The sequence below is a fragment of the Aptenodytes patagonicus genome, chromosome 1, assembly GCF_965638725.1.
Source record: "Aptenodytes patagonicus chromosome 1, bAptPat1.pri.cur, whole genome shotgun sequence".
Lineage (NCBI taxonomy): Eukaryota > Metazoa > Chordata > Aves > Sphenisciformes > Spheniscidae > Aptenodytes > Aptenodytes patagonicus.
This window is the reverse complement of record NC_134949.1, coordinates 46,045,389-46,060,878: the sequence shown is the minus strand read 5'-3', so window position 1 is coordinate 46,060,878 and position 15,490 is coordinate 46,045,389. Positions and strand designations below refer to the sequence as shown.

At 44.7% G+C, this 15,490-nt stretch overlaps 1 protein-coding gene across 1 annotated transcript in view; it reads right to left on the bottom strand.

Annotated features, from left to right (window-relative positions):
* TMTC2 (transmembrane O-mannosyltransferase targeting cadherins 2) overlaps positions 1–14,835 on the bottom strand; it is a 263,245-nt gene extending 248,410 nt beyond the window's left edge. Inside the window, exon 1 of the mRNA XM_076333832.1 lies at positions 14,732–14,835. Coding sequence (XP_076189947.1) covers positions 14,732–14,814 — 83 coding nt within the window. The 5' untranslated portion in view covers positions 14,815–14,835. The remainder of the gene's footprint in view (positions 1–14,731) is intronic.
* Between the last annotated feature and the right edge of the window lie 655 nt (positions 14,836–15,490).

Genomic DNA, 15,490 nt, shown 5'->3' with positions numbered 1-15,490 from the left:
ATTCAGAACAATGTCTAAAGAAATAAAGACTCTCTGAATACAAAAAACAACTTGCGTTTTCTGATTACCATACTGCTTAATGTATTTATGAGCTTAGAAATTCCTGAGGGCATAATTTGATACTAATTTAATCACTCTGTTGGAAGATTCACTGATTGCAGGGTCCATCTCTTCACCCCCTCCATGACCTGCGTTGCTGGTGCAGACATAAGATAGCATTGCAAGTATAGATAAGATGAAAAATTATGTCTGTTATTATATGTGCAATTAAATATGAATACTAAATGCAACCATCCTGTTATGAACTGGGCTCTTTTGCATTTTACAATACAAAATACAGCATGATAAGCAGTATTCCTTGAGCACCTTATTCTACAAGTGTGCTCACTTACTCTTGGCGAAGGACTAACTAGTACGATTTCAGGTTCGTGCTAAGAATTATCACAATATCTGCTCTTCCTTAACAGGACTGTGCTCTGCTACCTCACGCGTTTTAGACAGGATTTCAGTCCATGAAAAAATAAGGATGGAAAACAAATACTCTCTACTCAGTAGTATCTTTTCAGCCACGTATAGCAGCATATAAAGTATAATGTTGTACATTTTTATACTCTACACACAGATGTTTCCCCACGATTTCTTGTCTTGAAAGAGGTATGCAAAATAAAGTGTTCTCAATGCCCTTGATCAAGCAAAAACATTCAGCCATCACTCCCACTGTGCTACACAATGAACAGATGTCCCTACAGCCTTGCCCACACTAAGATCCAGTGCAATTTATACTTTTAAGCAGAACTGTTTAAATTACACTAGACCAGAAGGAAATAAAATTTCAATAAACTGATTTTAATCCCATCCATTACTGAAAATTCTCATCCACATCATTTAGATTTTTCCTTAAATATTTACAGAAAGAATGAGGCATAGGCATTAATAAAATACTTTTTATTCTGGAATCCTGTAACCTTTTCCATACTTACATTTACCTGTGTCTTAGTTCTTTATTTTCATGCTTTAGAGTCATTTTACTTATTCAGAAAACAGTACCATAACATTAGGATTCAGTAGTAAGAAACTGAGTTTTAAACCTTTTCACTGTAAAATAAGCTCATACACTTTTTCACATCATTAACAATTAGCATAGTGTGAACATAAACTGAAACTCCGTGCCTATAATAAGCTACAATACAGGAAGCCTCAACAAAACCTACAAATTTCAGTCTGCAAGATGTTCAGAACAAGCCAAGCACAGAGCCAAGTTGGTAGATTTAAATATCACACGCAGCATGTGATTTCTGGAAACTGTGCATAACAGGGTGGTACCTTGCTTCAAGCTACTGCATCAGAGCCTTTCAAGATACGTATATCATACTTATCACCATGGTACCTGCAGACCTGTACTATCCAGTTTTCCTGCTTAGACAAGACTCCTTCTCCAACACTATTTCCAAAGAGCATCGAGATCTAGAGCTGCGTAAAGAGCAGGAAACCTTCTCTTCTGCTGCAAAACTAGCTGAATTCCATACACATCAAGTCAACAGCTCAGAATTACAGTAGGTTGAGCACATATGTTGGTGTCAGAAGAACGGAACGCTACAGGTATTCATACAGTCAATGTTTTTATCGTTTTTCAAAAGATTAAAATATCAAATAGTAATACTTATTAGTATTACAAGGTAGCAGATTAGGTATGCAGCACACAAACAGGTGAAAGCCAATATTCCTTAAGGTCTTTCTTCTTTGTGGGATCCTTTTCTCACCTCACCAGACACACTCCCAGCCCCTAAACAAAATGGCTTTAACTATTTTCGGAAAGGATTGCACACATTGATTGAAACTGGAGCATTTAGAAAAAAAAAAAAACAAACAAACAAGAAAGAGCTGACTGTCCCCTAGAGGAGAAGAGTTTCCTGCAAAATCTCTCACAGGTTTACTGTACCTCAGCAAATCAGTTTTGTTTGCTTATAAACATCAATTTTTTTTATTAATATCCTCACATTATTTTCTTTGTCAAGTGCTAGAAGCAGGCTCTAAATTCCAGAAGACCAACTACTTTCCTGCTCCCTGGACATTCAATCCTTCCTTTTGCTTGTATCAGCCGGGCACGAAGCTCCAAGTACCTAAGTCCATCATAAGTCAGCGTAATTCAGGATTCTGCTTTGAATGCTTACAAATCCACTCATTCAACATTAATCAGAGTTAGTGAGACTTTTTTTATTAAAGTACAATGCTATAGCAGATCACACTCAAGAGAAACCATGGCCAACCTGCTCTGGCTAAACAGCATCTAGACATCTAGCAATTCTATGGAAAGAAGAAAGTATATAAAGCAACTTCCATTAAATTTCCCTTCTTTAAGCCCAAGCCATCGTTTTAAAATAGCCAGATGCCCACAGCCAGATGCCCTTATCAAGGCTCGAGCCACGCTGAACCAACCAATGCAATAGACCTACTAAAGGTGTGGTTTCGGCTGCCAAGAGCTTGCAATCACATTACAAGCAGAAACAGGGAGAGCGGAAACAGAAGCAGTATGAGATGTAGTGACTTGCACAGTAGCTCGGGGCACATCCAGACACACAGCCCCAGGTCCGTTCGGGTGGAGAAGGCTTTCATCTCAGGCTCTACCTGCAAGCCACCACAACCATAATGCTCCGTAACGCTAGCTGAAGCTGCACAGCTCTGCTGCAGAGCTGCTTTCAGCAAGCCTTTCAAAGCCCAGGAAGAGCATGAATGGGTCTGGCAGCAAACGGCAGCATAGACGGTACTCTGGAGTGATCCAGCTTGGGTTCTGCTTTTTTAGCATGAGGCCAACAACGTGAGGAACCATTTTCTTTGTGGCCTTTGCCCATACTTAAGTCTTTCATCTTCTAAAAAAAGTGGATCTTGAGAACTCTCCAGAAGCATGATGTTTATTAAAGAGAAATACTACCATTTTTAACAAGCCAAGTTATTTACATACAAGAGATGAGTAACGTACTGTGAAATGGAATAGAACATACAGCTATGTCTTTTCACACAAATAGAAAATTTATTCAAGTATACTCGTGTTACAAAGAAGCTGTAAAGAACTGTTTGTGCTACAAAATGAAAGCTGCTACATACAAAAATGCTGTTTTATTTGATTAAATTTTTTCATCATTCTCTTAGTACTTCTTCTTTCAGCAAGCTTTATTTATACAGCCGTGCAGCATTTAAATTATTTTTTTGGCACTGGAACCTTAATTCAGATCAAAGTGCTTTTAAAAAGCCTAAGTTTTCTTCTGCTATAATTACAAAAATGTAAGAGATCAAAAGTTTAATTACAAATAATTAATTTTAAAAAAGAAATCTTTCTTCAGCAACTAACATTAATTTCACAAGACCAATCCTCCTTTTCCTTCTGAAAATAAATAAATAACTAACATTTAAAAGTTACCTCAAGTACAACCGAAATCGTTTCAAGAAAACGAAGCATACACACTGAAGCTTCATCGAATTTATTGCAAGGAAATTCTTGTTATAATTCAAGATTTTGCAACAAGGAATACACAGCTAGATGCATACCATACCTAGAACTATCTTCCCAGGAACCGCACAGTGTTTCTTTTTGGCGTGGGAGTTGGGAGGAGGTATGGAAGGTCAATGAAAGGATGGCAGAACGAGAACGACCTTGCTAGAGACCCACAAACCAAACTTCCAAACAAAGCTTCACAAGTTATTTCAGAGAGTTGCCCAAGATGATTCACCGATGAAATTCTGGCACCAACAAGGACAGCCGGGCCAATACAAAGAGGCTTAATCCAAGACAAATATTTTTCTTATTTTATTGGTATCCAGAGGGCTGATATATAACACACAAAATAAGGCTTCTTAAGATACCGCCTCACTTTTGAGCCTATGCCTCACTTCTGAGCCTAATTTCTTCTTTATCTTGTTACTGAAATAATTAAAACAATCAACAGTGTTGCCACACTAAGCAGTCAAATCAAATAAATACAGTATCAAGTACAAGAGAAGGCATGACAGCACCTTCATCTTCACATAACTGTTGGAAATGAGAGGATATGACAAGGCACAGCGTTCCTTCAAATATATTTTTATTTGAAAATAAAAAAATCTATTTTTAAAAAGTGTATGAAGCATTAAAAAAAAGAGTATATAGCAGAAGGCTCATAACCTACAGAACAACAGCTACAAGAGGATTCTTACACCCACAGAGTCACACTTGAGGCAGCATTGGCTCCTTCTACTTCGGTAAGAAAAATCCGCAGTGTTATTTGGGGTTAGGAAAGCTATTCTAATGGCCAGAGGTGACTGCAAGCATCTCATCTGAATTTCCAACTGGACCTAATCCCTGCCTCGAAGTAGCCCAGTACTAGTCCACTCAAACAAAGGAGCCAACCAAATATAACTGATCCCGACCCAGGAACGTTGTCAGGCTGTAAAATGAAACCAAGAACTTTCCTACGTTACCATAGTGCTACAATATCACATAAAGGCTAAAAGCACCAACAGGAGCAGCCTGCAGAAGAGAAACGACACAGTACTAAACAGGTAATAAAGACACAGGCACTCTGTGCTTTAAAAAGCAGATTTTTAAGTGTATCATTTAATATGCTGCTTTGCACATCAGTCAGCGAGAACCTCCTGTACCTTTCAAAAGCCCACCATCAAAAATACACTCTGAAAATGATGGAACCAAACCACACGCACACAAGACTCAAGACACCAAAGTCAAAGTCCCAGAAGTGGCTGATTTTCAGAATGAGCTCCATTTTCAAGGTTTCATGTTAGAGACCTGGAACAAATTAGTCATTTGCAGGGAAAAAAAAAAGTTATTCTGCATTAGGAGTTCTATTAGGAGTTCTAGTTCTCCCCATGCTGCCTCCAAGATGTTGACCTGTTACTTTATAATCCAGCGAACCACATCTTTCATTTCAAAGGGACTACTAAAAGCCTGTCAATTGTACAGACATGAGTAGATAAAGAATTTCAACTGGACAACTCATGTCCTCACTTACAGCAGTTTGAACTCTGAACATGCTAAAACACACCTCAGGGAAACACCCTGGGCTGGAAGGCAGGCACAGGAATCACCACAAGACTCATGGGTCTAAAACAGAGACCAGGCACATGCTGAATATCTAGAGTTTAAATGATGATGGGGCAGACCATCTCTGCCTACCTTCTAGAGGCCACTTCAGCACACCGATCTTTTTTTTTTACACAGGTGCTTGGCTTTCATGAAGTCTTTCATCTCCTGTTGTAATCCGGATGAAGCCATATCAAGGGGCTCTGTGATAAAACCATACGGTTTGGTGCTGGTTGGGTGGATTTTGGGGCTTGGATTTAACTGTGGTAGTCCACCATAAGGGGCTTGGCTGACACCTATGTATAGACAGGTTTATTTTCCTGGTACCAGTGCTAATTTTTAAAGATCTTTATAATGGACAATATCCACTGCCTTGTTTTTTTTTTCCCCCCACTAAGTAATTCCGTCACCTTAAAACCACTGCAAACATCAACTTAAGGAGACTGTTTTCAGTGGAAGAGTATTTCTTAGTGCTTTACTCATACACTGGAACTCATACATGCTGGGTTTTTAAATACCAAAATAAATAACCATTACCAGCTTCAATAGTTACTGAGCAAAAACTAAGAGCTATTTTTAACAGCATCAACTGAGAAATATTCCCGCATAGAAGTTGGAGGCTAGATGCTGTAAAGGCAATCCTGATGCACCACGATGTTGGGAGCCTACGCACTTAGCAGCCAGGCACTGCCTTCTAAAGAAAAGTATCTGATTCACAGAGAGCCATCCAACTTCGAGCTACATTCCCTTGCATCAGGGGGAGAGAAAATTATCAGAAAAGCAATTAAAAACTAAAGTCGCACTTACTCAGAGCAGGTAGCCAAGCAATTGGAAATGCTACGTACAGAAATGAAATGCTATCTCTAAGTTGGGACTACAGACAAACACTTGGGGTGTATCTATCTTTTATTTAGGTATTTGAGAGGGTTCAAAGACTGGTTTCCCACCGGAAGGATGCCCTAAGCATAGAATCACAGAATCACAGAATCGTTTAAGTTGGAAAAAACCTCTAAGATCATCAAGTCCAACCGTTAACCTACCACTGCCAAGTCCACCACTAAACCATGTCCCTTAGCACCACATCTACATGTCTTTTAAATACCGCCAGGGATGGTGACTCAACCACTTCCCTGGGCAGCCTGTTCCAATGCTTGATAACCCTGTTGGTGAAGAAATTTATCCTAATATCCAATCTAAACCTCCCCTGGCGCAACTTGAGGCCATTTTCTCTCATCCTATCGCTTGTTATTTGGGAAAAGAGACCGACACCCACCTTGCTACAACCTCCTTTCAGGTAGTTGTAGAGAGCGATGAGGTCTCCCCTCGGCCTCCTTTTCTCCAGGCTAAACAGTCCCAGTTCCCTCAGCTGCTCCTCATAAGACTTGTGCTCTAGACCCTTCACCAGCTTCATTGCCCTTCTTTGGATGCGCTCCAGCCACTTGATGTCTTTCTCATAGTGAGGGGCCCAAAACCGAACACAGTATTCGAGGTGCGGCCTCACCAGTGCCGAGTACAGGGGCACGATCACTTCCCTACTCCTGCTGGCCACACTAGTTCTGAGACAGGCCAGGATGCCATTGGCCTTCTTGGCCGCCTGGGCACACTGCCGGCTCATGTTCAGCCAGCTGTCGACCAACACCCCCAGGTCCTTTTCCGCCAGGCAGCTTTCCAGCCACTCTTCCCCAAGCCTGTAGCGCTGCATGGGGTTGTTGTGACCCAAGTGCAGGACCCGGCACTTGGCCTTGTTGAACCTTGTACAATTGACCTCGGCCCATTGATCCAGCCTGTCCAGTTCCCTCTGTAGAGCCTTCCTACCCTTAAGCAGATCAACATTCCGTCCCAGGGAGCACAGGTTGTTCTGCAGTGATGATGGGGAAGTGGCACACTGGAGCCTGGTTCCTGGGCCCAGCACCAGTTATTAATTGTTATATGTAAAAAGCCACAGAGGTGGGAAGAGAAGACAGGACAGAGATCTACGAACAGTTTAGGCTGCTGCTGAGTGGGTTTGTTTCCATGACAATTTTGGTCACTGAATCGTGACCCTGTTTCAAGAGTTCAAGACCTTTTTTGGGATTTAAGTTCGCAAATTACCAAGCTGCATGAAAATAGCATCCAGGCACCGGCAGAAACTTCACAGCGATAGTTCTGCTACCAATTACTGTGTTGTTCCTCTGAACTAATACCGGACTAGCTAACTAAAGCACATAGGAGTTAAAAATCATACAATCCTCTCATTAGCAAAACAGCCTAGAGTAATGCTAAGTTCAGAAAAACCCGTCCTGGAAACAGGACGCTAACTAAATTCAGAAAAACCTGTCCTCGCTTGAACCACAGGTCAGAGGTCAGGGTGGGGTTTTTTTGGTCTACTGACAGGTCGGTGAATAATAGGGGATGCCACAGACCAGTCCAGTCATCTAACAGTAATGGTCTGTACCATCACATGGAAAATCCTCATTCAGTTACCTGTCAGTCTCTGGCTTCCTGGGCCAGCTGGGACCAGGAGCACGGCTGAGGCCGATGTGCTTAACTCCTGGAGAGAAGGAAGTGCTCCGAGGCAGTCAACAGTGACCCCTGCAAATAAATTAAGGAGCCTTTGTGGCAGACTAGTGGGAAGCCTGTCCAGCTTTCTGCTGGAAGAGAGATGCCAAAACAGACTTGCTCTCAAGTTTTAGGCATACAACAAAAACCCGCTATTCTATTTACTATAGTGATGGTATATACACCTACATCTGTTTTTAGAGATTACCCTGATCTTTTTAACAGTTTTTGAAGCATGAATATGAGCCATTTGAATAAACCACTGGGAAAAAAAATCAAAATAATTAAGATATAAAAGACGAAACAGCTTATGCTGAAAGCACAAAATTTCAAATAAAATAAACAGCAATTAAAAAGATGAAGAGATGAAGGAAAGAAGGGCTATGAAGACAGTAAATGAGCATTATTTACCTCCAACTGAAACCTCCCACTGTTCTTGAAAAATCTCCTCATGAAGCTGATAGGACAACGAAGGCTAACAGGGTAATTCACAGTGTCCTAGGGAACGCAAGGATTAGTATTCAGGGAAGCCACTTTTACTTTTTCTCCCTCTTGAAGCTTAACAAGGCCAGGAATGGCTGGGGTGGCAAAGCATCAGAGCGCATCGACTAGCCATCCCCGGTTACGGAGGCTGGGTGGCCAAGTTTCATCAGCTTCAAATGGCTTGATTTACTGGCTTTCTTTTTCCTTGAAGTGAAATAAAGATTGACAGATTACTTGATCCTTAGCTGCCACCCCACTGATCCAGCATGTTTCTTTGTTTCACAATAAGCTGTCATATACGACCAACAGCAACGCTGTGCTAGGCTGAAGCAGCTTCTGAAGACAGAGCCAAAGCACACACCGCTGCCCTTGGAGATGCCTGTTACGAGCCGTTCACAGGTCCGCAAGGTATTTCAACTGTCCTGAAGTAGCAAAATGAGCAGCAGAGTCGACATGTTAAGTAATATTTAGGGTGTGATTCCAAAAACCAATTTCCTCTGGCTCTTTGAGTTTCATTGAGCAAAAGGCTGGCCTTTGGGGAAAAATGGTTTAGTATGGAGTTCTACGGAGGGTGAAACTGGGAAAGAAATTACAGGATTTACACCCTCTCCCTCTTACTGGGGAGGGACTGCCTGTGCAAGCAACAACAGAAATATCTCAAGTATAGAGGACTATCCTGAGACTGCAGGAATACAGCCTAAGAACCTGATCTAGAAGAAGTGAAATACTACTGCCACCCTGACTTAAATAACCTGCCCACAGAACAAGCTCCCACTTTAAAGGAAGATAAGGAGCATTTATAAGGTCAGTCACCCCAAGCGGGAAAGCACAGGGAGTTCAAAGGCCGCCAAGCCTCAAAGGCCAACAATAGGCTTCCGCAATCAAAAGAAATTCCAATATTAATTTAAAAACCTGAGGGCCAAGTGTCGGAGAACAAAGAACTTTCAGCATAAGGTTCGGATCTCCAGATAAAACGCTTCCATCTTTCAAACAACCATTTTGGACAAAAACTAGGGATGAAAAAAACATTGAGGGAAATGGACAGTTTAAAACCGTTTCTTTTTCAAAAAATGATAGTTAACCTGAAAACTTTATAAAGCCTATAAAATATTTAGAAATAAAAATGAAAAAATCTAACCATAAACATTGACCCAAAGAACAGATTAGCTTTTACGTAAGTAACAGTAAGAATAAGCATCTCTGTCTTCAGATTTAGTCTGTTTGTCCAACTGTACGTTTGGAGCAACTTTCACCACAGGTTGCCAGCAGGCTTGCATCTACAGCTTCAGCATCGAATATTTCAGCTAAAGAAGGAAATTCCATAAACAAACAGCAAAGTCTGCTTCAGTCAACTTCACTGGAAAAAAAAAAAATCCTAGCAGCCAACAACACGGGAAAGGCAAACTTCCAGATGAGGGAGGCAAAGGAGCTCTAACTCAGCACTCTTGCAGCTATCAGATGGTTAACAAATTGAGATGAGAGACTTCTGAGCCTTTTGAGCGACTTTCACTCTGGCAAACTTAAAGGATTCAGAAGTGCAGCTGGAATACATATGGGAGATGCTGGAGAAAGTGGATCATTTGAATTTGTAACTCCATTGTGTGCTGGAAGAACTTCCTGCAGATGAGGCGCATCCCATCAGTGACTCAGGGAGACTCTCCGTCTGCTAACAGTCATGAATTTATTCTCTGAACCAGCTACCAGAAATGACTTGGTTTCTGTTAGTGTTATATATGCAACAAGAACCTTAAAATAAAGCCTGTGGGGCCAGAATTTCTTTTTTGCTTCCAAAAATCTCCATACTGCATCTCCACTGCAAAAAAAAAAACCATTATTTTGATGAAACTTAGATTTCACATTTTGATCAGTGTTTCATTCAACACAAATTTTTATGCAGAAATGTGTTTTAAATCAAAAGCCAAATATATTTTTAGATGATATTCAGCATTTAAAATGGAACGGATATCATATTAATAGAATATTATCATGCCAGGTTCATCCTATTAGATAATCAGTTACTGGTTTGCCTGGTTGATACTCAGCTACAGTACCTGAAAACTACGTAGCCTCAGCTACTCAGGCATCTTCTCCAGATTATGTTGGTTTTTATCAACATGTTAAAGTCCCTGTTTCATATACAGGTTATCTTTATGGTCATTTGAAATTAGCACAAATAAGACGCAACAGGAGGGACAAAGGGAAAACACTACAGAGAAAGCGTACAAGTCCCTGTTTCCCCACTTCTCCCCACCACCAGCCTCACTGCTGGAATTCAGAAGATTGCAGCCACCTGCAAACTGCAGCTACTGAAAGCTACCAGAGAGGAGCACTTGGAGCTGAAAAATTGAGAGTAGATGACAAAAAGGGGCCAAAAAAAAAAATCACAGATGTAAATTAATAATCAAATATACACACACAACGACGAGACAGATGGCAAGCAATTTTCCCCAGTGTACTTATACTTGTTCTTCTAGTGCACGTATTTGGGTCACTTGCTAAATTAAATCTCATGTGGCAGACCCAACAGAGGTACTGTTGGATGTGTATGGGCTCGGCCTATTTTTAAATCGATGCAAGTCTGACATTACAGGGTGAAGACATTTGTCAGGATTTCTTCAACGCAGTTTGCAATACTGCCCTGCGACTTTGAAACAAGGCTGTTGGTTATTTTCTACCATCAGCAAGGCTGCCCCATTCAGGCCTGCTAAATAAAATGCAGCACAACCTAGAGAAAGTTGGTCAGTGCTACCAAATCTCACAGAAGAGTCCTACACGGAGACAGACAAATCTATACGTTTTCTCCCGAGTGCCAATTTTGCCAATGTGGCACAGAGAAAATACATCACTCAAGGTTAAAGATTCCTACTAATACTCTCCTTAATATAAGCCTTTCTTCTGACATTTGGGAGTGGGAAGGAACACCTCAATGGACGGGTTGCTTTTGACACGTTCACTGTAGCAACGCATGACCTCAGATATGCAGAGCACTAAATCTTCCACACCCCAGCTATAAACTGACAGTGACCTGTCTTATTTAGCACAGGTCACATGAAGGACTACAACTTCAATGCAAGGCACCCACAGGGCAAATTGCCTACTTTTGAGGGGGCTTAAATGGCAGGGAAAAATAATTACACGGGAATGTAAGCCTAATTGCAGCAATGGGTTTCCCTCCTGTAACACTGGTAGATATTAGCGTGAAACAAGAATTGCATGTGCAGAGATTAGCCCCCCTTAATCTGGCAAGAAGCTGGATTTAACACAGTGCAACAAGCAAGATCTGCAATACAGCCACGGGAATGGAAATTGCATTTCTCCCTACCCTTGTTATCAGTTCCAAGATGATTTTGCTCAGCAATAAATAAACCTTTATTAACAAGCAATGTGAGCTCACTGTGGCATTAGACCAACAACATCTAAATATTTTCCCCCTTCTTCCCGCATTCATCTCTTCTTTCGGGTTATTGCATGCCGCATCCAGCTTCAAATAAAACAAATAGCAAAAAGCGGGAGAAAAAAAATATATTTATTTGTTCCTAGATGAACAAGGAGGTTTTGAGTTGGGGAGGAGAATTCCCCCCTAATAATCTACACATGTAACTAGGAAATATCACAGCTGTCTGTGAGAATTACAGTACCAAGGAACAGGGTAGCAAAAGCTTGTGTTTTCTAGGTCCACAGAAAAAAAAAAAAAGCAGTGTTTCTTCTTTATACTGGCTTTTGGGTTTAGAGGCTGTCACTTTCATTGAAAGTAATCAATAAGTCAATTGATCAAAAAGATCACGTTTGCACTGATTATGTGCGTGCCACATAACTGTCTAGCCTGAAAGAAACAAGTTAGGCAGAACAATGATGAAAAGTAAGAATGTATACATTTGCTTACTCAACTTCCTCAGGCTTTAAATTCATTCAGTTTCAGTTTAATTGGGTGAAGGGTGGGAAATAAAATATTAAATCCTTTGATATAGAGTCATAAAGCCCAGACTACAAGCAAGTTTGTAATATCACTGTCCATACAGTCTTTGGTTTGGTGCCGTGCAGCCGCTAAAATATTTTTACCATTGGGAAATTGATTTTGCTATAAGAAGTTTTTACGATGCCACTTAATCTTGCCCAACGTACATAAAAAAAATACAGAAAGCAATTACAGACACCCTTTATATAGTAAGCTTGATCACTATATTAAAAAAAGAACAGTCTGATATAATTTCAATATAATGGCAAAGGAAGCAGAAAAAAGCTATGGCAATATGCTGCCCTCCTGAAACAAAACATTGCAGGTTCCTAGCTTAAATGCACAATCTTGATTCACTTAAAGTTAGTAGCATGATCCATCTCCCACATGGAGGGCTGTGTCCTGCAGCTCCAGCATTGACCTCCTTTTCTAGTGTTACGTTTCAAGCTGGCTCCTGCGGGGCAGCGAGATTCTGTGATTACAGTTGAAAGAATACTTTGGGTCTGAGAGCCTGCCTCTTTGAATAGATAACCCTTTCTAGTTCAACAATTACTAGCATGCAACAGCCATTTCTGCCTTGCCCCTTCCAGTGCTGCAGTTGAAAAACATCCTAATTAGATGACCCTGCATACAGAAATGCCATTAACTGGCTTTCAGAGCACTCTAGTGAATGCCTAAATCTTAGCTACAATGATGAGAAGTACTTTAGTTAGGAGGTAAACACATAAACAAAGCAGTATTTTCGAACACCTTTTAAATAGTCTGGGATTACTACTAGGAAAGACAGCCTGCGATTATCTTTTCCACCCTTTCCCAGATGACACTCAAATACCACTATTTTCTGACTGCATTAAAGCACGCTCAGGCAAGATCAAGAGTAACCTTGACCTCCACATCAGTAACACCAGGTAGTACTTCAAATTGCTTTCTATGCCTGGCCAATTTGAACTGGCCTGCAGGACAGGCTTATAAGCACGTCCTTAAACAACCCAGTTTTGCCTAAATATTGCAACATATGCCACTTAGGGTTACATAAATATTCCACAACTGCAGTTCTTAACTATAACAAGCGGGTTTAAAATAGTGTCAGTGTGTCAAAATACTCACTACTTTCTATTGATCCAACTCAGAGCTTGCATTTCAGGGTAACAGCAGATTTTTTTCTTTTACTGTTTGTGAATGAAGTTTTGAAACGTTAAAATAGGTTTAAGAAAAATCATTGGAGATAATTGGAAGGCTCACAGAAACCTAAAAACACTTAATTGCTTCACAAGGCTTCAAGTGCATGTAAATGACCTGAAGGACTGAAGCCTGAATCGCCACATTCTGCAGCCGACACTGTTCCCAGCCAGAGACCTGGACCAGGACTAGCACTCGGCATTTACTTCGAGTATAATAGGTTTAATAGTAGCAACCCTTGAAAACGGGGGGGTGGGGGTATTCTGGAAGCGGTGACAGATCCTTAAACACGGCAGGTGCACCATAATACGGCATAAGGGAGGAAATTTCCAAGTTTAGCAACTAATCGACTCCAGGACAGGCAGGTTATTTCCCAAGGCAAACGCCTCATCAAAGACATAGCGGACCCTTTCAACATCCCACCGGCGCGCCGGGAAGTTCAGCTCATCCGGCAACATTTTTCCGCTCGGGCGCATCCCTTAGCCCACCTCGCCCCGTTTCCCCGCGTTCCTCCTCTCACACAAAAAGCTCCAAGGCGCTAACCCTGCTTGACAGCTGCTCGGAGAGTTAGCTGCCGCCGTGAACCTGAGCCACGAAGCAGGGACCCACCGTTCACACGTACAGAGGCGCCGGTACGGCACACACCCCGCCTCTCCCTCCGCGCCGCCGAGCCGGGCGAGCGGCGGGACGGCCGGTTGCTACCACCTCGGAGGAATCAAGCAGCGTTGTCTCGGCAGATGGAGCAGCGCCGCGGACCCGCAGGCAGCTGCCCGCCCGCACCCAGGGGAGACGGTCGCTCGCCACGGAGGAGAAAGGCTGATGAAAAGCTGTCAAAGTCAATCCGTGCTCACTTTTTGGATGGTTTAATTCCAATGGAGCATGAAACACCCCAGGACGGTTAGTAAGTTTAGCCAGGCGTGCTGTTCTCCCTAATACATTTTAATTATGCATCTGTTTTAACGGTGTTCGGATTAAGTCACCGGAAAAGGCACAAATCGGAATTTTCCCCGACTGCTAACAGCGCCTTTCAGCAGCTTCTGAAGGCAGGTACGTTCAGGAGAGGGGCAGGTAGGGAGCCCAGCCCGGCCCAGAGGCGGCTGTTTCCCTCCCCGTCGGCGGGGCTCCGGTCCCCGCGGCCGCCCGGAGGAGCCCGACAGCGCACGGCAACTTCCCGCGCGGGGCTCGGTCCCGGCGGAGCGGGGGGACGGGAGGCGGCCGGGCACCCCGCCGCCCCGCTGACACCGCGCATGTGGAGATCAGCCCAGGACACGCGAAGTTAAAGCAGCGGGTCCCTTCCCACTGGGAAGGGCTGGGGGGGATCGAGCCCGCTTGGGAGCTGTCAAAGCCCTGGGAGCGGCAGGCGCCGCCGCGGCCGCCCGGAGCCGAGGAGCCGCCGGGACCCTCCGGCGCCGCCCCAGGTACCCCGACGGGGGCGGCCGCCGCCCCGCTCCCGGCAGGTGGGCAGCCCCCGCCCGCCCGCCCGGCCCCGCCGCCCCCCGCCCTACCTGTCATCGTAGCAGAAGTCGGCGCCCAGGGTGTTGAGGTACAGGGCGAGCCCCAGGGCGCTGCTCAACAACTCCGCGATCATCTCTCCGCCTGCCGCCGCCGCCGCCGCCGCGCTCGCACCGGGGCAGCCCCCCCTGCCCGGCCTCCCGCGCCAGCCCCGCCGCGGCTGCCCCTCGCGCCCCCCGGCACCGCGGGGCGCCGCTCCGCGCTCCGCCGGCGGCCGCAGCCTGACGGCGTCCCCCCGCGCCTCCGCCGCCCCCTACCCCATGGCAGCGGGGCGAGCGGCGGAGAGAGCGCGGCTGAGCGGAGCGGGGCGGGGCGCGGCGGCTGCCGCCCTCCTCCCGCGGCGCCTCGGCGCTGCCGCGGCTCCGGCCCCGGCCCGCGCCCCCCTCGCTACCGAGCCGGGCGCCGCCGCCGAGGCTCTGGGAGCGCCCGCGTGGGGCGCCCCGGGCTCCCACCGCGCCTGCGTGCGGGCCCGCCCCGCGCCCGCCCCTCCGCGCCCGCCCCGCCCCGCGCCCCCGCCCCGCGCCCCCGGCGGCCCGGGCGGCGCTGGGCCGGCACCCACGGCCGCGGCGGCACCGGCGGCGGCAGGGGCAGGGGCTGGGGCTGGGGCTGGGGCTGGTCCGTGCGCTGGGCAGGGCTGGTCCCGCTGCTGCCGCCAGCTTGGCACAGCCCTCTTCCACAAGGTTTTTTTTCTTTCCCCTTTTCCCTTTTTTCCTTTCTCCGTTTTCCTTTTTTCTTTCTGGCTTCTTTCTTTC